This window comes from Taudactylus pleione, unplaced genomic scaffold, assembly GCF_031769625.1.
Source record: "Taudactylus pleione unplaced genomic scaffold, aTauple2 ptg000041l, whole genome shotgun sequence".
In the NCBI taxonomy this organism is placed as follows: Eukaryota; Metazoa; Chordata; class Amphibia; order Anura; family Myobatrachidae; genus Taudactylus; species Taudactylus pleione.
The window spans coordinates 53,613,554-53,639,306 of NW_028284443.1; the positions used below are offsets into that span (position 1 = coordinate 53,613,554).

At 43.0% G+C, this 25,753-nt stretch overlaps 1 protein-coding gene across 2 annotated transcripts in view; it reads left to right on the forward strand.

Annotated features, from left to right (window-relative positions):
- The first annotated feature begins 1,827 nt into the window (after nucleotides 1–1,827).
- Nucleotides 1,828–25,753, forward strand: part of SLC9A7 (solute carrier family 9 member A7) — a 136,470-nt gene continuing 112,544 nt past the window's right edge. Inside the window, exon 1 of one of the 2 annotated variants that reach the window (XM_088458795.1) lies at nucleotides 1,828–2,242. In XM_088458795.1, the coding sequence (XP_088314921.1) occupies nucleotides 2,014–2,242 (229 nt within the window). In that variant the 5' untranslated portion in view covers nucleotides 1,828–2,013. The remainder of the gene's footprint in view (nucleotides 2,243–25,753) is intronic. The other variant, XM_088458800.1, reaches the window with a different exon arrangement.

Here is a 25,753-nt window from a genome sequence, read left to right on the forward strand (position 1 = left end):
TTGCAATCATAATATATATTCTATTTATGTGTATGTACTGTATATATAATACAGGTTGAGTCTCCCATATCCAAACTTGGGACCAGGGGTATTTTGGATAACGGAATATTCCGTATTTTAGAATATTTGCATGTTATAATGAAATATCTTGGGAATGGGACCCCAATATACACACAGAATGAATTTATGTGTTATAACACCTTATACACACAGCCTGCAGATAATTTTATACAATATTTTCAATAATTTTGTGGCTCAAGCAAAGTTTGTGTACAGATATGAAATTCATTTATGTTTCATATACACCTTATACACACAGCCTGAAGGTAATTTTATACAATAGTTTTAATAATTTGTGCCTTAGACAAAGTTTGTGTACATTGAACCATCAAAAATCAAAGGTTGCATTATCTCAGTCATGCTAAACTTATTCCGTATTTCGGAATATTCCGTATTTTGGAATATTTGGATATGGGAGACTCGACCTATACATATATTTTATTTTTTTAAACATTGCTTTTTGGAAACCCTCCTCTAGGGGTTGTGTATGAAATACCGACGGCTTACAAGCCGCCGGTTCAAATCCCGACGAGAAAAGCCCAACAGATGAAAATTCCGACGCCGGCTCGTAAGTATCTATGATTCAGCTACCACAGCCTGGCTAAAGTTTGCAATAGTTTCTGTCAGCAAGCATAGTCAATGGTCCCCAACCTTAGCCATTTTCAAGTGTATTTGATTTTCCTGCTGTCCCCAGAGTGCCAGATTTATTAATAGTACTGCTGCTACTGTTAGGCAGGTACCCACTAGCAGGGTTAAGGCTTGTGGGTGTCCCCTGGGGTAACTATGTTATGTTGCTCCTATAATAGCTAGTCACTCCTCTCTGGTCAGGTGGCCACACACAGTTCAGCAGCTGGCCACAACCCTTTCAGCAACTGGCCACACCCCTTAGTGGGCCTCTGTGGTTGCATTCCCCTGGTAGGCCCTCCATGCCCCAGTCCAACACTGTACAGATCCAAACCAAAACACGGGGGTCAGCACACATCCCTAATAATAATATTTATTTTGATCACCCCCCAAAATGTAAAAAAGTTTTCTCCCATGGCTGGATTGGGTTCACAGTCACGTAGTACAATGGTGATCCATTGTGGTTGACTAAAATGTCCTTATTGTGCAAACACATCTGCTAGTGTGGGGACAGGGTTCTGCTAGATCCTAGTTGGAGAAGGGACCTATCTGACGCTGGAACCACGTGACCGCTGCAGAAGGGCCGGACTGCTCCAGTGTCACCATCCACGTGGGCACAGAGGGGGAATATATTTTTGTGGCGAGCGCAGCGAGCCACCGTGCCCGAAGCGTGGCGAGGGGCCATTTTTGGCCCTCGTTCTAATCCTTGCCCCTCCCCTTTGGTCGCGGGTCACGTGAGTGTGACATCAGAGGTCACTTGCAGCACCCAAGTCTAAGATCTAATCGTGGGGACAGGCAGTATTAGACTAGAAATCTTCTGGGCATAAGAAACACCTGACCTCTCATATACTGTCATAGACACAAACACAATGTAAATGATCTTTATTTTTTATAATCTCCTACAACTTTACCATAAATATTTGTGAATATTACTAATCTATTTTATATAATAAAAGGAGGTATAATTAAACTTATTTAAAATTAATATGAACTACTGTAAAACACGTCTAATTATAACCCAAACGTAAGGCCTTGCCCTTTTAGAGGTGTGACTGTGGGCTGAGCAGTGAGCACACCAGGCTGAGCTGAGCAGTGCAGTCTGTATACTACTGTATGGAGACGCAGTGCTATTAATCCAGATGATTCTGCGCATTGGAGATCCTCCTAATTCTCACCGGGAGGGAGGAGGAAGGAGAGTGACCAGTGTGTGTGTTACTGACTCACTGTGTCTGCTGCTGCTGAGCAATAGACAGCGTGGGCTTAGCTGCAGGATCATTGCTGCTGCTGTGTAGAGAGAAGCAGCGAATAAGCCCCCAGCTTTGCCTCACCATGCACAGGCTCCTGTCTCTGCTGCTACTATGGATCCCATGTATACATTGCGACGACAGCGCAATGGAGGAGATCGCTACAGAGAAAGAGGCAGAGGAAAGCCACAGGCAGGACAGTGTGAGCCTGCTGACATTCATCCTGCTGCTGACCTTAACCATTCTCACCATCTGGCTCTTCAAGCACCGCCGGGCGCGCTTCCTGCATGAGACTGGCCTGGCTATGATATACGGTGAGGCAGACCATTGCATAAGATTTGCCCAGCTAGGGGGTCCACAGCTATCCTGGGACCAGGGAATGTGCGTGCATGGAAATGTCTAACATATGTTTCAGAATCAGCAGTGCATGTCATAATGCACCTTGGATATGCTACTGTACTTGTCTAACATCACTGCTCTTGTATACTATATTGATACAATTCTAATGAATGAGCCTTGGACAGTGGCTATGGTCACCATGGTACACTTTACATGGGTTAGGATGCTGTGCTGTTGGCAGTGGGGGGAGTGGTGTTGGGACCTTGTACTAGGATGATGCTGATATGATTATCTTGCAGTACCTTCTCTAAACCAGATAGGCAAGGCCAGATCTGCAGATATTTATTACTAAATTATACAGTTTCGCTACTAGTTAGATGTTGGTGGTTGGGACACCACTGCTATAGTTTTTTTATGCTACTGACTGTAGTATATGTGTGAAGACCTCTATCACAAGAGATGCACATTTATGTAGTGTACAGAGGTTATGGGGTTTCCCTGTCATAGAGTTGCCTGAGGAACATAATGACTGCTATGTTAAGAGCTTGGCTTGGTCAAATTTGCCTTTGGTTTTGTCACTTTGTCTTATCCGTGGGAGCAGATGGCCCTATTGACAAATTTGTTGCACGTCATTCATTTCACAGACTACTCCAAACACTGCACTTCTTATTCCTGTTCCAATTATACACTTTCATTAGTGTCGTATAGATTCTAATTACCATTATAGCCAGTTCTAGTGTGTTTAAAAGTAACATTGGTTTCGGAATTACTTCTAAATAGCTCAGAGTTTAATGCACCTACTTTTTAAGAAGTAATTGTGTTTGAAGAGTGTATTTGTTGAGCTGTGCTTCAAACAGGCAGCTTGCCGATACATGAGCTTCTCCTAAACGTCACAGATGTTGTTTCATCATTACTGTGGCCTTAAATATTTATTATTGTATCCTCTTTCAGCTTTCTTGTTGGTTTTTTCCACAAAAGTAATTTGCATAGAGCAGCACATTCAGCGTCACAAACACGTTCTGCAATATGCTCGTAGCTAATGTAGATACTGTCACTAACATATGTTATGTGGATTTCGTCCATACATTTAGTAATCTAACATAAAATCCCAGGCTAAATGCTCAATTTACTTCCTCTTATTTGATGATGGATGTTCTAACAGCCAAAAAAAGCTGGCCTCTTCAATGTACTGGTAGTAGTGGAAATGGTGGTATAAAGTTACTTAGAAGGTCGTTGAACAACTGTAAGCAGCCAATGAGGCCTGTATATACTGTGTCAGTGATACTACAAATATCTGGGATCGTAGAGGAGTGGATTCTGTACCAGACAGTCCCTTAATTGGTTCCTAGTTGGTGGTGGTAGTGGCATACACCTGTCAGATTTCATCCCATTATAGTGCACTACTGCTCAATGGAGTCCAGATCTATGAACTGTGAGGGTCATGAGATAAAGATAACATTAGTGTCATGTATCAAACCACTGGGTAGCCGCATATTGGGGCCATTTATCATGAAATATTTGCCGATTATTCCCAGAAAACACCCGCAAATATTCAGTATCCACTGGATGTTTAAAGGGGATGCTAAATATCCGCCAGCAGCCACAATACCCATAAGTTCCTATGGGGGGATACAATGCTGCCAGATTTACTAAATTCTGGAATGCGAAGCAATCCGGAACTTGGTCCCCTTAGCTTGCGCCATCTGAAGATATATGCCTATGGGTTACACATCGCAATTCTGTCCGGGAAGGATTCCATAGGAGCCCTCCCCCAGCAATGGCTGCCACACATGTGTGAAGAGAACGCTAACGCGGTCATTTCGCTCTCAACACATCGCAAGGACGGGCTACTTTCGGAGCCCCTGTCCCTGCGGGTGCAATATGTTACTTTCGGGACGCTATGATCCCATCCTACAATGCGATCATGGGCGCTAATATTGCACCCAGATCTCATTGCAAATGTGATCATTAATAAATGAGCATCATCATCTTTGAATGGAGGCTTTGCCATCCTGCAAGAAATGGTTTCCGACTGGGAAAAAAAATGCATCTCGGGATGAAGATGATCACTTTGTACCAATAATTGGTTATTAACGTTGGTTTGGCCTTCTAAATGAATGACTGGACCAAACAATGACATGAAAATGAAAATTAGCTAATCCAAGAACACGGTAAAGGATAGAATTACCATATTCCTTTTTCTCCGCTGCTTGACCACAACTCGACTATGGTGTTCTTTTTTTGGACTATTTTCTACAGTTTCTTGCAGGGGCGCAGCTAGAGGGAGGACAAGTGGGAAGTGCGCTGAAGTCAGGGCCAGACTGGCTATCGGGCACTTCTGGCAAATGCCAGAAGGGCCAATGGCCTCAGGACCGGCTCAAAGAGGGCAGAATGTACCCCGCCCTCCACGGCTCCGGATTCACTATGAGCTCAGGGAGATGTGAGGGGTGGAGGCAGTGATGGGCTGGTGCACTGTGCTCGGCCGGGAAGAGATGGGAGCGTGCCGCTAAGGCCAGGCCCCCGTGACTCGCAGCACGCCTCCTTAAAACAACTACGCCCCCTTCGTGAGTGAGCGCACAGGGCAGACTGCCAGGGCTGATCTACAGCCCCAGTCCGTCCCTGGCTGCAGGTGACAGTGGGAGCTGCAGCAACATGATCAGATCAAATGAAGAGTAATGATAAATGATCATCCTTCAAATATGCAGTACTTTCCTAACGCAGGCTCAAAGTGCATGGAGGAGCAAGGCAGGGCAGGCGGAGGCAGGTGGCCGGAGAAAGCGGCATGCATGACTTGGAGGAGGAGGCAGGTTTACTGGAAAGAGGTGGCCGGGAAGAGAAGAGAGGCAAAACCATGCATGCAGTGTTTATTCAGGCGGCATTAAGCTGAGCAACCTGACCATTGACCAACTTGTTTAGTTAAATTAAGCAAATTGGATTTTTATTGATAACCTTTAAACTAGCAGGTTAGATTTTTTTTTTTCTCTTACTGTCACAACAGTGTTTGAGTTTACGTGATTTGACAAGGGAGCTGTGTGGGGGAGTTTGAGGCCAGGCTGTCGTGTACATTATATTCTTATCCCTTCCCAAGGGCTGTGCGCTACAGCAATAGGCTGAACAGTTCTTGCCTTCTCTGATAGTCCCATTCACCTAAAAACTCCAGCGGACGAGGACCCGCAACTTCAATACACTTTTAATGAGCCTTTTCTATTTAAGAAGACTAATGCTTGGTACACACTGGCAGATATATTGGCCGATCAATTGATCGGCCAATATGTCGTATGCCCGTCGGCCAGTGTGTACCATCGATATGTCTGTGAACAACGTCATTCACAGACCTATCGCGTCGGCTTTGCTGTACAGCCAATGACAGATGTATCTGTCCATCGTGCTGTGTCTACGGGTGATCAGCCAACCGCCCATACACTTGCGGCGGTAGCTGTGGGGAGGGGGCACGGCTGGACCTGCGGCCAGATGGAAGATGATTGTTGCTCAGTGTGTATGAACAACCATCATCTGCAGATATATCTACCAATCTCTGGATCTACAGATATATCTGTTAGGAGTGTACCCAGCTAAACAGCAGCGGGTTTATCCAGACATACATATTTGCTGCTGCATAATTGAAAGCTTTCTAACTTCACGGTGTGGTTTAGGAATTTAACATGTTCTGACCGTGACTCTTTAGCTAGGGTGGTCAAAGTGGCAGAGAGAACCCAATCTCTGCCAAAGATGGAGGACATTTTTTCTAGGAGGTGCTTAGCACAAAGCTAATAAGATCATTGCCGATCCTAGTTACTAATGTCGCTCCCTTTTTTTCCTTGTTGCCCTCAAAGAAACGTTATGGATGTTATCAGTGTCATACAAGCAGGTTGTGAAATATTTTTTTCCTATCTGTAATTGTTAGTTTAAAGGTTTAAAATTGTTTTATTTTAATTTACTTGACTGGAGCTTTGTAATTTCACTCACAGTATGCATTTTTAATGTTGAAGTGACAAATTAATTGAAATTGCATGACCAGTACTGGGATGCTCCATTGGTGGGTGAGGTAGTGTAGTACAGGCAGGGTTGCTTACTTTTGAGTTCTGAGAGGGGGGGGAGGTTGATGAGCTGAGTCTTCGCCCCTCGGTTACTGGTCCATTGTTGTCTTGCAGTTTGAATTAGAGTAAGGATATCACAATCTGGCAGTACAAGTTTGCACTGTAGCCGATTGCTGACCATATTTTTCTCTGAGGTCTATTCTGATATCACCACTGACTATTGATTGCAAATTGTTAATAAGCTAAGCTGTTTTGGTCACTGAAGCTCCTGCCCAGCTTGCCCTAACAATCATCCCTCTTACAAAATCTGAAAACTCTTGCATTCATAATTATAGGCACTCATGGAAGCCCAACATTTTGTACAGGACAAATGCAAATGATGTTATTTGTTGAAGTAACATGAGCCACACGTATGTGAGAGTCCTTTCTGGCAATATACTTTGTATACCTCTGTTGCCCAGGTGTTTCCAATTTTTTTTTTTTTTTTTTTTTTTTTTAACAAGGAAGCATTTTGGGTCTGAGTGGCACAGAGAAACGCATGCAGCAGAGTTTATTGGCGGTCGCCAGTCTGCCACTTTATGCAGATTGCCTACAAACTTGTGCTGCCGAATGTGCAAGGACTGAAAAAGCCACTTTTAGTGCCCGCTCACGCTGTATTGGTGTGTCCTTATATGCCACCATCAGTAGCACCATGAAAACCTGCACATGCCCTATGACAGGTACAGTTTCTCTGTCTGACCAGCCTCCTATGCTTGCGTTTGTGCAGGCATAATATCCCCACTGAACGGCCCATTTATGTGTGCACAAGTTGCCCCCTCCCAGTCACTGCTCAGGAACGCCCATCACTTTTCCGCCACCTTTCTGATTGTCTGAATCAATTGAAACAGCACCTCTGTGCTTACTCTGTGTAACGCATCTATCATAGGGACTTTCAGACATTTCTGCGCATGCACAATTGCAAATAATCGCTCAACTACGTGACCATCGGCATTGCGTGCGGCTCTGAATCAGGCCCTTTGTGTGATCCAGCAGAGACAGACTGGTTACATAGTGACATGTATGCCCTGTACTGTGAAATCAATGAATATTTGAGGTTACTGAAGCATTTTGTGTCTGTATAAAGACCATAGGACGAGTACATTTATACAGGTGATGGAGCTCTAATATGACTTCTAACATGCTTATTATACAGTAGATTAGTGGTGTTTTTCTTTTAAAATACACCGTTTTAGTTTCAGGCAAAGTTCCTTATGTGAGCTAGTCCTCCAATCCAAGGGTGTTTCTTGTGTTTCTGTATGTATGCGCACGCTCTTTCCTTTATCCCCTGTCAATCACATATTCTGTCCCAAAACACGAGACATTACAGCTCAACAAATATAAATTTCAATTTATTTGTTCTGACATCTATAGAGATGATGATAGGGAATCTAATAGTAAATATTACCACATTTGATAGTAGAATTCTTTAGTTCTAAGCTTTTAGGAGCTTAGTAAATTTGGCAATTTCGCAGTCCCCATATAGACATTAGAGGACTGCTTTTGCGATTGACAATAGAAGGACCACTGCAGATATCTCTGATGGCTGCTGTGATGCCCTCTTAGAACATTTATGTAATAATTAATGTGAAAATACTCAGTGACGTTTTCAGAAGATTTTCTGCTAAAACTCTTTAACAAATGTGCCCCTTAGAGTTTTGGGGTGTTTCCACCTTATACAGTAGGCTTTGGGTTAGGAAATGGCACAGTGGTGTTAATTCTAGCACCCTGCACGTAATCAGCGAGGAGGGTATATTTTAATTTTGAAGGGCAAAATTTTAGACTTGATGTATCACTATAGCTACTTTTATACGTCCCGTATAAAATTCTGCCCTTCAAAATTTAAAATGCCCTCCTCACTGATAACGTGCAGGGTGCTAGAATGAACACTACTTAAGTATTTCTAGATGTTTGTGGCAGTCTGTGAAAGCAAGATAGATAGAGAAATTTGTTTTTAAAAGACACACCATCATAAGTTCATATCCTCCAACTGGCATACGTGTAACTGTGCAGTAGTGGCTGCCTGCCAGTTCATACTGTAGTTAATGGGGAAGAACATGTGAGAGCACAGGCATTTATTTATTTTTAAACTTCTTATGTTTTGGCAGAAATCACCAGATCACAGCTAAGCAAGTGAGAAATTAGTGTATTTTTTACATAAGACGACACCAGAAAAATTAATAACAATAATATGCAAATATTTTTATCAAGTGGAAGAATTGATAAATGTTATGCTCCCTTTTCAGTGACTATTTGAAATGTTGAAAGGCATAACATATGATAAACTATCTTCCACAGGCTGTTAGTGGACAAGTTACAAGTGTGGTATCAACAGCTTCCGGCTTCTGCTATACCTCTTGTGTCCTGTCTCTAGTAGTCCTGGCTTTTATATATGCCAGGACCAATGTGCTAAAATATTTGCTATCTGCATAGCTTTCAGAAGTCCAGGGGTGCGTTATAATGATTTGCTGATGATTGTCTAAGCTCTCACATAGTTCTGTATGAATCCATACTACGGAACAGAGGCTTTCTCCTTTCTACTGCAAAATCTGGTCGCAAAGGGTGAGCCTTATGAAATGCATGTCAGTTGAGAAATAGAAAGTTGCTTAGAGATGGGATTTTATATTATACACAAGTATGTGTATTGCGCTGATACAAGATTTTCTATGGCTGTAATATTATTGCCAACTACTGTTAACAACTAGCTGGGATACCCGGTGTTGCCAGGGTTGAAGAATGGACCTTGAAGTACATCTGCAGCCTTCATTTTTTTACACTGCAGACCAGTATTGGAGACCATGGCATATGAAACTGTGCTTGGTGGAAATTAGTAACTGTCAGTGCAGGTGCAGTTTGACAGTTGATCCTCCGACTCACTGCTCTTCCGTTTGAGCTCTGCCTGCCCCCCACTGGTACATATTAGCCTGTGCCTTCAGATCACTTTATTTTTTTAGCACTTGAAGACATCCTGAGCTAACTTGTTTAAACCAAGATTACAAATTGGAGACTCCCTGGTCTACTTGATGGGCACCATTATAGACATCTATGGCCCTGACAAACTTCTAACATGGTCTAAAACCTAATCCTGGTCAAACTACAACACCATGCCAAATTTGGTGGAGCTAGGTAGAAAACCCTGGCTGTGCATTGCATAGCCCTAGCATATTCAGTTCAGAACAGTATAAAACAAGACTGGGTAATAACAGACCAACAAAGAGGTAAGAGGACCCTGCTCTCAAGCTTCCAATACATATATTTATTTATTTCCCACAATTTTAGGGGACAGAGTATAGTTAGATATAGCTTAATAAATTACACTATTTTATTCTTGTTTTCTTGTATGTGTATTTGTAATCCTTATAGTATTAAAATGATGTAGTATATATTATCCATATATGGATCTATTTATTAGGGAGACTGTGTCACTGTTGAAATAATAATGTCTGAATAACCACCCTAGATGTAATATGTACTTCTGGTTTAGAAGTCTAATGTATCCAGTGCAATAACACTTTAATAACAGACACATTAAGGGCACCATTTACTAATGAGTTTGAGCTATTCAAACTCTTTGGTGAAGAAATTTAAGTTGTTGAAATTCATTAATGTATGGAATGATGTTATTTAGAATAGCGCTATTTAGTAGCGCATCACGCATGACATGAGATGGAAACCTTTATTTAGTAACGAGCGGTAAAGCTAACTTACCGTTCGTATATGTTAATTCAATTCTCCAGCCACTGGCCTCAGTTAAACGGTGCTCACAAGCTGCGCTCGCCACGCTTCGGGCACGGTGGCTCCCTAGGCTCGCCACATGGTTATATTCCCCCTCTATACCCACATGGATGGCAGGAAATGACGCTGGACACTGGCTGATGATGTCAGGATCCTCTCCGTGAAGGGGATTTAGACATTACCATCCCAGTTGTCAGTGTGTACCTGGCGTCCCGCGCTGGACTTACTCAGCCAGTGTTCACATAAAGGAGGCACCCGGCCCCTGGCCCGCACTACCCTGGCTGCAGGCTCATGATATTGCCGGCGGGGGAGGCGAGCACAGCAGGGATCCACAATAGCGGCATGCTGTACCGGAAGCACGGGTCAGGAGAGACTGCCAGAGGGTAAGAGCACAGGACGGAAGGCAGCGATTGGGACACGGAGCAGGAAGGCTGCCAGCCAATGAGTGTCCCAGGGGGGAAAACTGCAAGGTAGGGAAATGGGTAGGAAGCAGCATGTGAAAAGCAAACTGGAGGCTTATTAGGCAGGTAGTAGTCGCCTGTCACACATTTCTACTCCATGCTGCCGGGTTAGGAAGGACAACCTCTGATGCGCATGTGCAGTACCGCTTATACGAAAAAAAATAATTTGTCTGCGTTATCTGGATATGAAAAAACAGCGCTGAGAAGGACTTTCTTTATTAGCGCTCGCACCAGGCATATGTTTTAATAAATACTCATTAAAAAATGAAAAATAACACAGTGAACTGTAAAGAAAAATATCACCAGGTGGAACTCATTAGTAAATGGAGCCCTAAATATGCTATATCAACATTACGTCATTTAAGCTGGGTACACACTAAAGCGACAGGCATTTGTTATGACATCAGAACGAATGCCCTTGAACGGGGATTGCCCCTACACACTTGAACAAGTTAATTAACAATGGAATGATCACTGTTCCGTCCTTCATTAACCACTTAACTGACAAAATTTCCGGGTCCTGAAGTGTTTAATTTAGAAATTGGTGAGTGGGCAAAGTTAAGGTTTATATTTAAACTGCTGGCAATGTGCATATACACTAGTAGCTTCAGTTAGCAACCTCAACAAGAATAGATTTTTTAACCTTTTTCAACTGTCAACACAATGAACAAGATAACAAAATTGTCAGGGCACACAATCTTCTTTTTTTTTTTTAAGGAGAGATTATATCATAACCGTGCCCCCTATTCACATGGTCATACTGTACTACTCCCAGTTCACATTATGCCACTTACACTCATCAGGGGTAGATTTACTAAAGCTTCTAAAACAGACAAGTGGTGGTGTTGCCTATAGCCATCTGCCTATCATTTCTCATATGCATTACAGAAAATAACTACAACCTGATTGGTTGCTATGGGCAACACCACCATTTGTCTGTTTTTAGAAGCTTTAGTAAATCTACCACCACCGCACTAGTATTCACCTCGGGGCTCTCCTCAGAATGTGTGTGTGTGTGTGTGTGTGTGTAGCGGGCTCATGCTTCTCAACACCCTGTGCCACTTTCTTCCCAATGTACTATGGTGCCCAGTCTACAGTGAAGATTGTTTGTTCAGGCCGCCCATCGGGGCACATCTAAGGACTATGGGCCTGATTCAGAGTTGGGAATAGAGCAAGATATCTCTCTCAACTGATCATCTTGGTGAAACCATGCTGCACTGCAGGTGGGGCAGATTTCAAATGTGCAGAGATATTTAAACTGGCCACACCCTAGACCAATTTACACATCCAACCAGCCAACTTGTTGATTGGTTGGAATGAAAATCTGGTAATGTATGGGAGTAAATGATGATCAGCAATTTGCTCCTAAATGCCAGAAAACAGATGAAAATGGTCATCAGACAAGTTTTGTTAAATGTGTGATCTAAACAATTTGTTAAAACAACAGTTATGGTCCATTTTCCGGCGTTTGGGAGCAAATTGCTGATTGGTTGGAATGAAAATCTGGTAAGGTATACAATCAGCTGGTTGGACAGATAATCTTTAGATGTGTGGCCAGCTTTAGATTTGGGAGGAGTCAGTTTCCAAACTGACATCTAAATTGTAGAGTAATACTAAAGCTGTGCAGTATTTGTGGGCTACATGCAAAAGCAGCCAGTATTTACCCCACATGTAAGTAAATAAATAATACACCCCTTGCATTGCAATATGGTTTGTTCAGGTTCACAGTTGAGAGCGATATCTCACTCTATTCCCAACTCTGAATCAGGCCCTATTTGTGTTGCACACGCATGTAAATTGCAGTTACACTATATATCTGCAAAATGTTAGTCCCAAATTTATATGGTCCAACAAGTATTAATATTATATAAATAGCTGAATCCCACTTTGTTTTTGTATGTTGCATTATAGAAATGGTATTTGCTCAAATGATCTGCAGTTTCCAGTGATACATTTGTATATAAACGACATGCATTTGGTTCTAGTAAATTTATATTGTTTAATGTAGATAGTGCACTATATGGCTGTGGAATTTGAATACCTCGTGTAAGGTTTACAAAGCCACATAAAAGAACACTTAGGGGGCTTTTTAATTGTTTGAGAGCCCAACCCTGCAACTGCACTTATCATGGATTTCTGCTTGCACCAGAGTTTCGAGCATAAATCCGCTTAAACTAGGGCTTTGGGGCTGGGCTTGCCATAACTGCTTTACGCGGCTAATCCCCTGCATTTGGGTACGATAATGTTGCCGTCACGACCAATGCGGGACTGGTCATGCAATTCGAACTCAAATCTAGTTTGTAGTGTAAAAATGAAGCTGTCCAGCATTTCTGGGCTACATGTAAAAGCAGCCAGTAGTTATCCTTCATTCAAAAATAATAAATGTATTTGTTCCAGGTGATAAGTTTCTGGGTTTTTTTTGGTTTGCTCCCAACTCAAAATCAGCCCCTGTATGTGATATCTTAATATGGGCGACTCAAAAGAACACTTTTTTATTTTTTCCCTTTTGTGATTAAAACACAATGGTGTGTGTATGTGTGTGTATGTGTATGTCACACCTAGAATCAACTCCAGACCTTTTACCTGCTTAATTGATAATGAAATAACGAGGGAATAGCCCACCCCTGTCCATGAAATAGCTTTTGAGTTAATAGTCCCATTACTTTTGGTCCCTTAAAAAGTGGGAGGCACATATAGAAACCGTTGTAATTCCTACACCGTTCACCTGATTTGGATGTAATTACCCTCAAATTATATCTGAAAGTCTGCAGTTAAAGCACATCTTGTTTGTTTCATTTTAAAGCCATTGTGGTGGTGAATAGAGGCCAAAATATGTAAATTCTGTCAATGTCCCAATATTTATGCACCTGACTGTATGTGTGTGTATATGTGTGTGTGTGTGTATATATATATATATATATATATTTTCCCTCAGGACTGGTACTGTATTAACACTTTAGTATTAGTGACTTGGGACAATGATATTCAATTAGGCATGTGTTTTACTAATTTGTTTGTATTCGTAGCACACAATTTGCTGTCAGAGAGAGGGGGAAGGAGCCGTTCCATTAAACATTAAAGTTGGATTGGGAAAGTTCCCTTTTAAAGATCACACAAACAGTCGTTATTTTTCCTCTAGGTCGAGAATTACTCATGGACATTTCCGTTACAACTATGTAAAATATCAGTAAAAACATTGGCAGTGTATATAAATGTGCAAGTGTAAGGATATTTCTTCCAATTCATGCGTTTGCCTATTTCGGCCACATCCATTTTTAACATGTACCTAAAATTAAGCATACAGCCATGCAGTCTCTGTAGTTAGAAATTAGCAATGGAATAGAAAATACTGAAGAACTCAGTGGACTCAATTCAATTACAGCCAAGTTTGGCTAATTGTCATCATGACGGCATGGAAATGCCGCCAACGGCCTTGTGATTCGCCCCGCTCATGCCCTGATCTCACCTCCGACTTGTAGACTTATGTATGCAGCCCTACAGTCAGACGGTGCCATAAGTGCTGCATATAGCCACATTTGCAGTCGCGTCTAATTGAATCGTCCCCAGAGACTTCCAAAATGGCACTGTCATAATAAGTCACCTTTCCAACAAGTCTGTGTGACAAATTGTTGCCCAGCTAGAGCTTTCTGTGTCTACAATGTGTTATTGTAAAGTGGAAATGTCTAGGAGAAACAGCTCGGATGTAGGCCACACCTTGCCACTGAATGGGACAACTGTCTTGAAGTATGTATAAATGATCTGTCCCTTGTGTCAACACTCACTACCAAGTTCCAAACTTTGTGGAAGCAGCGTCAGCACAACAACTGCTCTTCCACTGCTTCATGCATTAGGTTTCCATAGATTTATGTTGTGCTTCGTTTTACATGGTCTTTGAGGTCACTAGCAGCTGTTTGACTTTGTTACTGTACCTGTGGCATGCGTAAAGTATAGGCAGCTATTTTGTGGACCTGACCAATATCAGAGCTGACCCTATAATCAAGTTCTCACAGGTGAAACGTGCACCAAACATCCTGTTGTTCCCTTTGTACACACACATGGGGACCCCAACAAACCTCAACTCTCCTCCTAATTGTTCCAGATATTGCTTACAAGGTGGTGGTTGTTTTTTTTTTTCTTAACTAGAGTGTACAATTCAATTTATATATCCTTTAAAAGTCAATTTAATGGTCACTACAGTACCATCCTTAAGTCTGACTCTATGATTTTAGCTTGCCTGTCTAAATTATTCCTGCCATTTCTGCACTAAGTGCACATATTGGTTTAACAGGATTCCTTGATTTTTACTTTATTATATATTGCTTCTATTGTTCACAAACAGGTACCTGTAATCTGCTCTCACCTATCTGAGTTCCGACATTTATTTTTTATGCCACTACAACTTCTATGTTGGAAGGACTACATCTTGATTGCGTTAACTTTAACCAGGGTTCAAACCCAGCACATTTGACTGATTCAGTTACTCAATATTAATACTGGTTATTTAAGATCTGTTCTTTTTTCTTATTGTATAGTAGTGGTCCTTCATGGCAGTTAATTTTCTACCCTTCAATGATTTGTCATTTTACTCTCTCCTGTTCCAAATTACTTACATTGACTAATTTCAGGTTCCATTGTATAGGAATACAGAACTCTCATTCTCCATTCAGTGTCCATTGCCAAACGGAGGACTGCAGAAATGACAACACATCCTCGTTATCTATACTTGTCTTACTATTTTAATTGACATAGGAATTTTTTGTATCCGAGTCACTCTCATCCACTGTCTACTGCTATCTACAGAATACTGTACTCCCCTTACAGCCCTTTTTTATTTTTTTTGTGTGCATGTGACATCTTCTATTCACTGCTCTAGTGACACACAGGAGAAAGCAGAAGTTGCACCATACAAATTCCATCTTTCTCTATGATTAATACTTCTCCAATGCCATAGCCTCTTTGGTTCTCTTATTTAAAATTTTAGGAGTGCCTTAATTGTTTAATACCATATGGCACGCACTATTAACTGGTGCATTTTTTCAGTTGTGCAAGAATGTAGCAGCTGATATTCTAACCAGTGTTATCAAAAACTGGACAAAATGAAACAATATAACATGAAATTAAATCACGCTCCACTGGGGGGATATAAATAAAGGATATATATTGGTTACCCTCCTACTTCCAAATGGAATCCAAAATGTCCAAGTCTTTACAGATTCTCTGAGGTTGTACTCTCCACCATACCATAAAAAAACAGAAAATTAATCTTATAGTGTAGTATATTCTAAAAAACAAATGTCAAAAGAGGGAATAGGTCCAGAATCCAATATAAAGGTGGATAGCTCTGGGTCTTTAGTATTCAACGGATAGAAGGCACCGAAACGTGTAGTATATATTCAGAAAGAGATTATATGCTTACAGCACAGCTTACTTCAATTGGATAGAAGTAAGAGAGAAAAAGATAGGGCTAGTTGCTGGGGCACTTTTAATTAGTATATGTATTATTTAAAATATAGCTTTTAATATGCATCAATAAAATTTATTTGGTACCATATGACCACACATGGTTATTGGAATTTGTGCAATCATAGTCATAAAAAGTAGAAAAATAGGAAGAGATCCTTCGGCAAAATATTTCAATTTCAATGGGTATTAATAGATTTAAGTAGGAAATAATTAACAATGATTATAAATCATGAACAAATACGTGACTATGGTGCTCTACCGGCGCATGCGAATCCCAAATATCTTCTTATTTCACCTACAGCACCTGGTATTCCCTGGAGGTCTCCCTTCCAGGTACTGACCAAGCCTATCACAGTTTAGCTTCCAAGATCAAACGAGATTGGGCAATCTAGTGATGGATGGCTGTAGGAATAATTACGTTGGGAAAAATGGATCATCGCCGCATGGGTAGGAGCAAGAACATAGTCATAAATGTAGGACTGTTACCTTGAATAGTACATTTATTATTAAAATGCAGTGTTCAAAGAAAAGTGATGCATGAGCATACCTTGATTGTTACACGTAAAATGCTGATGTGTTAAATAGTTTGGACATATATTAGTGCAGACTTAAATATTGTGTAACACAAGATAGTAGTGTGTCAGAGGACAAGGTGTCATCCAGTGATACATAGGGTTGATAATACAATCCAAATGTCTATCCTCACTCGCAAAGGTAAAATCACAGTATGCTAAAGAAAAATCATGACCTCACAAAAATTGTTCATTGGGCAGATACATTACAATAAATGTTTAATATCCTACAATCATGGTCAATATGGCAGTGTGTCCACTACAATAAATGTTTAATATCCTACAATCATGGTCAATATGGTAGTGTGTCCACTGTTGCTCGCAGTTTATATAATCAGTGGAAAGGTGTCATTAAATGGCAAAATATGCCCATAAATCACAGCATGTTTCCATTGCCTAGAATGCTTGAAGGACTAGCAAAATCACAAACATGTATATCCACTGTCCACATGGCTGATTACTGAAACATGGATCTATTAATAGTGGCATGTGAATCTGCTAACTGTACATTAATCACAGCATATTTACCATTAATTAGAGTACTTGGGGGACTAACAAAATCACAAACATATAGAAAAATCAACTCCACCTGGCTGGTTACTATAATACTCTCATAGCATAGTGGCATTGAATCTGCTAAATGTACAGCTCCCACATACATGGACACGGAGGTCCTACAGGTAGCAGCTAGACATACAATACCATTCCGACTGAAGTATAGGCTGGGAGTCCGGTCTGTGCACTGACTGGTTCTCCCAGTGAAGTGTAAAGTTTCTTCTTGCGTACAGTTTATTGGGCTTTGGGAGCACCTCCAACACCCCTCTCTTTGATGATATAATTTATACACAAATAATTAATGGTTGTTCTATACTAATGAAAGTTACATAAAAGGTTCTGTGCAGAATTCTCTTTTCCCTTCAATTGGATAGATCAAAACATGTAGCAGTTTCTTTAAGCCTTATGTTTCCAACCATCAACAATCGCAACACCTCGTGCTCATGTGAAAAGAGGCATCCAATATGAACTCGCATGTCATATGCTGCTATAAGGTTTAATTTTTAAAGAAATATTTTTTTGCTCAATAAATGGTTCTTTTGGTAAATAAGAAAAAGTCCAATTGTGTTTGAACAAAGAATTTAAAAGAAACCTTGATGGGAGTACACACCATTTTATAAATCTAAGCATACATGTGAGTTCATATTGGATGTATCTTTGCACATGAGCACGAGGTGTTGCGATTGTTGATGGTGGGAAACATAAGGCTTAAAGAAACTGCTATATGTTTTGATCTATCCGATTGAAGTAAGCTGTACTGTAAGCATATAATCCACTTTCTGAATATATACTACACATTTGGGTGCCTTCTATCCGTTGAATACTAAAGACACAGAGCTGTCCGACTTTATATTAGATTCTGGACCTGTTCCCTCTTTTGACATTTGGTTTTTAGAATATACTACACTATAAGATTCATTTTCTGTTGTTTATGGTATGGTGGAGAGTACAACCTCAGAGAATCTGTAAAGACTTGGACATTTTGGATTCCATTTGGTAATAGGAGGGTAACCAGTATATATCCTTTATTTATATCCTCTCAGTGGAGCGTGATTTAATTTCATGTTATATAATTTAAATTTGTGATTGTTTTCCACTTTCATCTAGTTGTATGTCTTTTTGTAATAATTCACCATCAGTAGTTTGAGCTGTGGATGACTACTTCTATGTTCTCCTCTATCGTGGAACCACTCTTCCTTTTTCACGTGTGGTGTTAATGTATGTTTTGTTTACAATTCTCTGTCATTTAACATTATATGGCCTTACTCTCAAGATATACCTATTAAAAGTTGCGTTTTCGCATTTCTGCAAATATACAATTTGGATAGTGCCCTCAACCCATTATTATCCCTGCCTTTACCTGTGTTTCAATTTTGGAAAGAGTAAATCTATTAATAATAACACTGAATATAAATGATTGACCGGCGGTCGGGTTGCCGGAGGTCAGAAGACCGACGGAGGCCGGTAAGTAGCCTAACACTCCCTCTTCCCCTGGTAGTTTATCCTCCCCCCAGTGGTGCCGAACCCTCCCTCGGTCGTGCCTAACCCCCCCCCCCCTTTCTCTTCGCAGCCTAACCCTCCCCGGTTGGTGCCTAACTCTCTAACCCACCCTGGAAGGTCCCTAACCCTAACCTAACCCGAATACTTACCATCGGGATGCAGACATCGGTATCTTCATGTCTTCGGGATAGTCGCGTCGGCATTCTGAAGGGCGTCGGGATTCCGGCATCGGTATATTGACGTCTGGCATCCTGTCCGCTTCCCACACTGAGAACCCTGCGTTATTTAGATCTCTGTTTAGATTACCCTCTCTCTTATACAGGAATATGAAATGTAGTAGAAACTGTTTATCGATTGATGACTCAAATAATTGTTTTGTGTATAGATATGATTAAATTGAAGTAAAATGTTATTTTAACACAAAATAATGTAGCATTTTATCAATTAAGTGTATTAGGGAATCACTAGCTCAGTGCATCCTAGTCTTGTGTCTGCATGGGAAATATCTGGTCTGATGCCAACTGTACAGAGCAGCTAATTTTAATTATTTTGGTAATTGTCACAACACCGTGCCCAGCCTGTGCTCAGATATGCCAACCTGATGTAGCTGGGTGGTTGTGACGTGGGTTTTACCTAAGCTGCCACCACGAAGAGTATTAAAATAGCGCTCTTGCGTTCGCCAGACACTTAAATCTCACTTAAACTCAGTTATTACACAAATATAGCATGGGCCTCTCCAGGCACCTGAATTCATTAGAGCATAGAGATAATGCTAATAAAGTTTTAGGATTTATTGAGAAATATCTCCAGGATTAAATTACAGGAAAACTAGGTAAATAAACAAGACATACAAATATAAATAAATGCACAAATGATTACAGATAAAAGAAAATTCTAGAGTATCAGGATCCTAAGGTATCGTATGCTGAGGTCTTAGAGAATCTGTGTGGAGGGAGACCACCATAGACCGACTTGGGGAGCACTCCTTAGCTCTCAGTTACTCCCTGGAAGTGAACCAAGACAGGTAGGAGAAGCTGATTCTTATGGTTCCACATCCCCCTCTACCTCAGCAGCCCCATCCTTCCCAGGCTCAAAAATACTTTCCTTTGTTCTCCCAGGGTCTGTGTAGATGCAAATTAGCACAACTACTAGACCTGACACTCATAACTCCCTGGACCTTTAGGGTATTTTATGATAGGAAGACTGCTAGCATGAGGTGTTACAAATTACCCTTCTAGCAGCCAGTGTGACTGCGTACTGGACTTGCATCATTGCCCCCCCTAGGGTGAGAGCAAATGTTAGTCAGGAAGCTTTGTCTTCAAAGGCCAGGTGTCACTTGACCATTTGCCCTGATTAGATTATGCAATCCAGTTTACGCAAACAGCCATTTCTGAAATATATACTTTAGGGAATTATGATAATACACATTTTATACAGAGCACACAAAATACGTACAGTCATGACATGGGGCTTTGATGAATTGTCGTAACCCGTGGTGATGGTCACAGTAATGAACTGGCCAATGACAGACATGCAGTACAAAACTTTCTGAGCTCAGCGGAGAAGGGATCTGATGCATGTACAGAGGATTGCTGCATCATAATAACCTTGGAAAACTAAGAGCAGTAAATTGTGATTATCCATCCGAGATGGGAATGTCGACAGGTGTAATTTTGAAATTGTCAGAATGTCAACATTATGGTTAGGCACTAGATGGAGGGTTAGGTTAGAAATAGTCACTGGAACACTGGAGGATCACAACTCTGGCCTTGAAGTCACCCGGTGGGGAATGGTCACCACAACTTTTACCAACTGAGGGACACTGCGGCCCATGGGTGGGGAAGGCACAGGGCAGGCTGTTTTTTCGGGGTGCTGCTTCAAGAACAGGGTGCATTTTGCACCTTTGTAATTGGTCATCCCACTATTACAGCCTAGCTGGAACACTATTGTCTACATGAAGAATGTAAACATGGTCATCGTCGACATTATGACCATGTTGACATGATGAATATCGACATTATAACTGTAGACAGAGGGTTGAAGAAGGCCAGAGGGCATCAGACAGCATATAGGTTAAATGACCATGGTACGGTGAGGGAATGGCTTCAAGTTTAAACCTAAATAAGCCCTTTAACAGGTGGGGAAAAAAAAAAATATTACTGGGCAAGAGCAACACACAATTCTGTCGATGCAGAAATGTGACTGGTGTCACACAAATCCATGGGTTACGCTTTTTTTCATGCTAATGAAAAAGTGCTTACAAAAGGTCGGAGATTAGTACTTGCACAGTAAGGGCACATTTCCACTACACGAGAATAATGAGCGTTTTGACGATTACGACATCGTAATCGTGCAGTGAATATGCCAGTAACGACCAGCGATGCGCACTCCCGTTGGTCATTGTCTGCTTTTTTCATCGCCTGAACATGCAGGCCAACCAACAGGGATGAGGGAGGGTGCCTGCACTGAATGACATATCGTTCAGTGTGGGCACATTATCCACTTCACAGGATGATGAACGATTACAACATTGTATTCGTATAGTCGTTCCACTCTCGTGTAGTGGATACGCACCTTAATAAACATCTCAGTGGTTTTTGTTGGACACCTGAGATCTCCTATAAATATATATACTTTTATTTTTAATGCAGGTTATTTCCAAACAACTGATCTGCATGATTATTAAATAGCGCATAACATTGCTCACTGAAGAGGGAATTTCGATGAAGAATAAGGCATCTGTGACCTGCTACTTGGAAATGTGACGCATATTGCCGATTTTCTCTTGGAACTGCAGATTGGTATTTAATATTGGTTATAAATCTGCCATCCTGTGGAGTTTTAGGGAACATGGTTGCGTTCTCTCAGCTTTAACAAAATTATGTCCGTTTTAAAATTGGAAGAGGAATAAGGAAATGTACAACAAAAAAGGTCTGTAAAATCAGCGTTCATGCTGTTGTTACATGGTAAACACTGAACGATCACCGCTTGAAACCCTTGCTTACAATCGCTAATCTTCTTCCAGGGATGCCATTTAATAAAATATATGAAAAATCATTATGTCTAAGAGCTATAGTCAAATACATAACCAACCAGCCCTACCTGACAAAGACTCTTCTAGTGGCTGATATAAAATCTAGGAAGCAATATATGTACAATAACCACCTGACAGCCCCTCCAATGTCCACCTCACAGCGATACATCCTGCCCTGTCACATATTATCCATGATCTCACAGGGCCTGGCTGCCTGCACCTACCTTATATATACTTATCATTCTGTCCACATTTTCTGCGGCTAATTATTAGAATGAACATTACTCTCCGTGCACAAAGGCAAAATCACAGTAATGCTGGGTACACACTATGCAATATATTGATAGTACAGCCAACAAACTATATATTAAGTGTGTTTGCTCTAGTGTACACACAAGATATATCGTGTCTGCTGTGCAGCATGTCAGATGCAATATATCTTGCAGATATATTGTGCACATCTGCCAGTATGTACGGACAACCCACTGACCGACCCATACACTTGCCGGCAGGAAACGTTGACACTGACATCACAAGAGGGCAGGCAAATTTAAATGCTCACACAGTTGTGATGTCTTCCAGACATATTGAGCAAGGGAATACATACGAATTAAATCCCGACAGCGGCAGGCCGACACAACTGACAATCCAGATCGCCCCCAGGTAAGTATCAACTAACCTAACCCCCCTAACCCTAACCTACCTTAGGGGTGCCTAACCCTAAGTCAACCCCCCCCCCCCCCCCCGGGGGCCCTAAACCTAATCCTCATGCCCTCAAGTTACTGTGATTGTGGTATTTGGGAAAGTAGCCTAGATAATGGATCATAGGGCATACCTCAGAGGCCGATAAGTCTGTAACTTAGGGCCTGATTAATTATGGATCGCAACTGCGAATGCAATAGCGATTACGCACGCAGTCTAACTGTGAAAGTACGCTAATCCACAGCGATCGCTATGCCGTCGCAGCACTACATAGGGTAGCCCACCTTACCTTACACACATTCATAAGGCTGAGCAAGACGGCGAAACCATCGGTAACATCGAGTACAATCGCAGTCTCACACACACACTTGCACAAGCTCTGACCTTACTCAGGAATTGCTAACCTCATCGCACGCACCCCGTCACCACCCACAAACGTCACTTCCTGTCAATCACTCCGCGATGGGTCTGCGTCGTTTCTGCGATCGCAGTGGCTAGTTTTGTGCGTAATTGCAGTTTCAATCCTTTCTGAATCGGGCCCTTAGTACACTGCTGCTACACACTCACTGGTCACCAAAGCTGGGTATGGTGGTGTGCCCAATGCTGCACAGTACTATGGTGTGCCCAAGGCTGCACAGTATGCCGAGGACTGCACAGTAATATGGTGTGCCCAGTGTTGCAGTGCTGCCTAGTACTAGCATTCCCACTATGCTGTTTTAACGGGGCGCCACACCCTTCCAGATTTCAAAAGGGCAGAATGTGCCCTGCCCTTTGGCAGCGCCGCTAAAACAACATCCGGATAGATTACCATTATTTGTGGCCACGCAATCGCATTATTTTGGCCCCGCCACACAATGCCAAGATTACTGGCATTGTGAAACAGGAGGAGGAGCTAAAATGACGCGATTCAGGGGGTTTCTCTTGTTAATGCGTGAGGGGTGGGGTGGGCCGGAAGGGTAGGTGGCCGGCAGGAGGCTTGCGGCACCCGATTTCCGGGAGGGTAGGCAAGTATGTGGTGTGCACATTACTATCATTACGATGGTGTGCCCAGTACGATAGTGTGCCCAGTGCTGAATCTTACCTGCTGTGAGTGTGGACTCAGCAGGATGAAACGTCCCTCTCCCCTTACAGACATACCACTCCACTGCTAATGCAGAATACACAGGTTTCACTCCAGCCTCCCCTGGAGTGAGCTGATCCCACAGGAATGTGGGCAGTTCAGGTGAGAGACAACCCCTCTTACCACACATCCTCCCCTTTCACTTTTCCAAGCTTGGGGAAGCGCACATATTCTTTTGCGCCGGCCGACACCCTTCAGTCTTCTTACTTCCTCTAGAGAAGACGTCCATGTTTCTGTGTCGACTACCCGGCTGATACTTCACTTCACCCTTCTCAGGTGTATATACTTTATATTCCCTGAATATGGCACGCTCTGACACAGGGACAAATAGTCTTCGTTACCTGCGGACGCTGGGTTGTACTCTTCCCCTCCACTCCGTGGACAACGTAGCCAGTGCGACATCCGAGCGGTCTAGCGAGAAGTACATGGTCCAGACTTTCTGTTTGCCGGAAAGCTTGTCGCCGCGCCTCAGGAATGCGTTAGTCACTGCTTTACAACCACTCCTTCAGGTGTATTTATCTTCTGCTCTATTAAGGCAGTGCCCCCTGCTTTCAGCCTCCCAGGATGCACTAGGGTCCCCCTGCCATACCCCGCCCCCGAGCCAAGGCACCCCAGTTTAGTTTGGTGCCCGGCCGGAGTCGGGTGCACCTCTGTTGGAGTGGGGGCTAAGAAGAGCCCCTGAAGCTTTCCTGCATGCAGCTGTGGTTGCACATCTGGATGTACAGCATGGACAGTCGGTCCTGACGTCCATGCTGTCTTCCCTACACCCCCGCCGGTACCAGAACGCCGGTACCGATCCGGGGATGCTGGTGAGCATCTGGGCTCACAGCTAGCGGTGACCCCAGATGTTCCGGACCATTGCCGGATTCAAGGGGGACAGCAAGGTAAGCAGCGGGGTCCCGCTGTGGGTCCCCGCTGTTACATGGTCCAGAGTCCCCAGGCAGGGGGCTCCCTGGGGACTGGCTGCAGCGTGGAGCCAGGTATGTAACCTGCGCTTCCACTACCCCCCTGGGACAGCGGACCGCAGTAGAGCGGTAGCGCTGCGGCGTCCCGGGGGTTAAATGCATGCCAGGGGAGCGCGCCTTCCCTGTCTCACAGCCGGCGCCTTCCCCGCTGCACACAGCCCTCTCTGCACACTGTCGACTGGCACTGTGGCAGCGCTCCTCCCCCAGGCCAGCCTCCTCTCTGCTCCTCGGCGGCCATCTTCCTGAACGCATGGTGAATGCTGCTGGAAGCCTGGACGGAGGCATCGTGGTCTGGGTCCCTCCGCATACCTCTCCTCCGCTGTGGTCAGGTCTGTGTATGCAGCGCTGTGTCCTACCAGACTCTGTGTCTGCGTAGTTGAGTGATCAGCGCTGGTTAGTGCAGGAATTGATTTTCTTTGCATTGTATGTGACTGTGCTAGCGCTGCTGCCTGTATCTTCTATTCTGACTGTCAGCTTTATTACTGTCCCTGTTCTTTCTGCTAAGCCCTTGCGGTGCGGTGCTGCAGGGTAGTCTCTCGCCTCTTTAAAATACAATTGGTGAGAGGGGTCACATACTTGGTACTGTCATGTCTGAAAGTGATTTTCCTCTCCGGCTACAGTGTACTACGTGTAAAGTACCTTTAGCGGAGGGGGAGGGTAGCGCGGAGGGTCTCTGCCGCCAGTGTTTGTCAATGGCGCGGCCTATTACGGTTACAGCACCGGTACAGGAGCCGCCCTGGGCTTGTTTCGCTCAGGCGCTTACAACCTTAGTTAGCTCCGCAGCCCGCGTTTACGCAGATGGGTTTGTCCCAGCAGTCAGTGGTGCCGTCACCCATGCAGGGTTTCCCAAGACAATTGGTGGTACCCTGCAGTCTCCCTATTTCCCCTCTCCCGGTTTCTCAGGAGCCGGTGTGGGTTAACTCCCTGACGAGTTCTGTACAGCACTTGTCGGATGTGTTGCAAGGGGAGTCTGTGATGCGGCCACATAAACGGCCGGTGGCGTCTCTGTCCGCTCCTTATGAGGATGACGAAGGGACGTCTGATGATGGGGAGATTCTGGATCCTTACGATCAGGAACCTCTCCATACTAAGGACGCAGACGCTAGGTCCAAGGTGTATATTCCTGGACTTATTCGGGCAGTCCGCACAGCCTTGGTGATTGAGGACGAAGTTCCCCCAGCGGCTAAATCCAAGTATGCCTTTTTTAAGGATGTGAAGGGTGACGCCACAGTCTTTCCTCTTTCGGGTCAGTTAGTGGACCATTTAGAGGAGGCGTGGAAACAGCCTGGCAAGCGATACCAGCCGC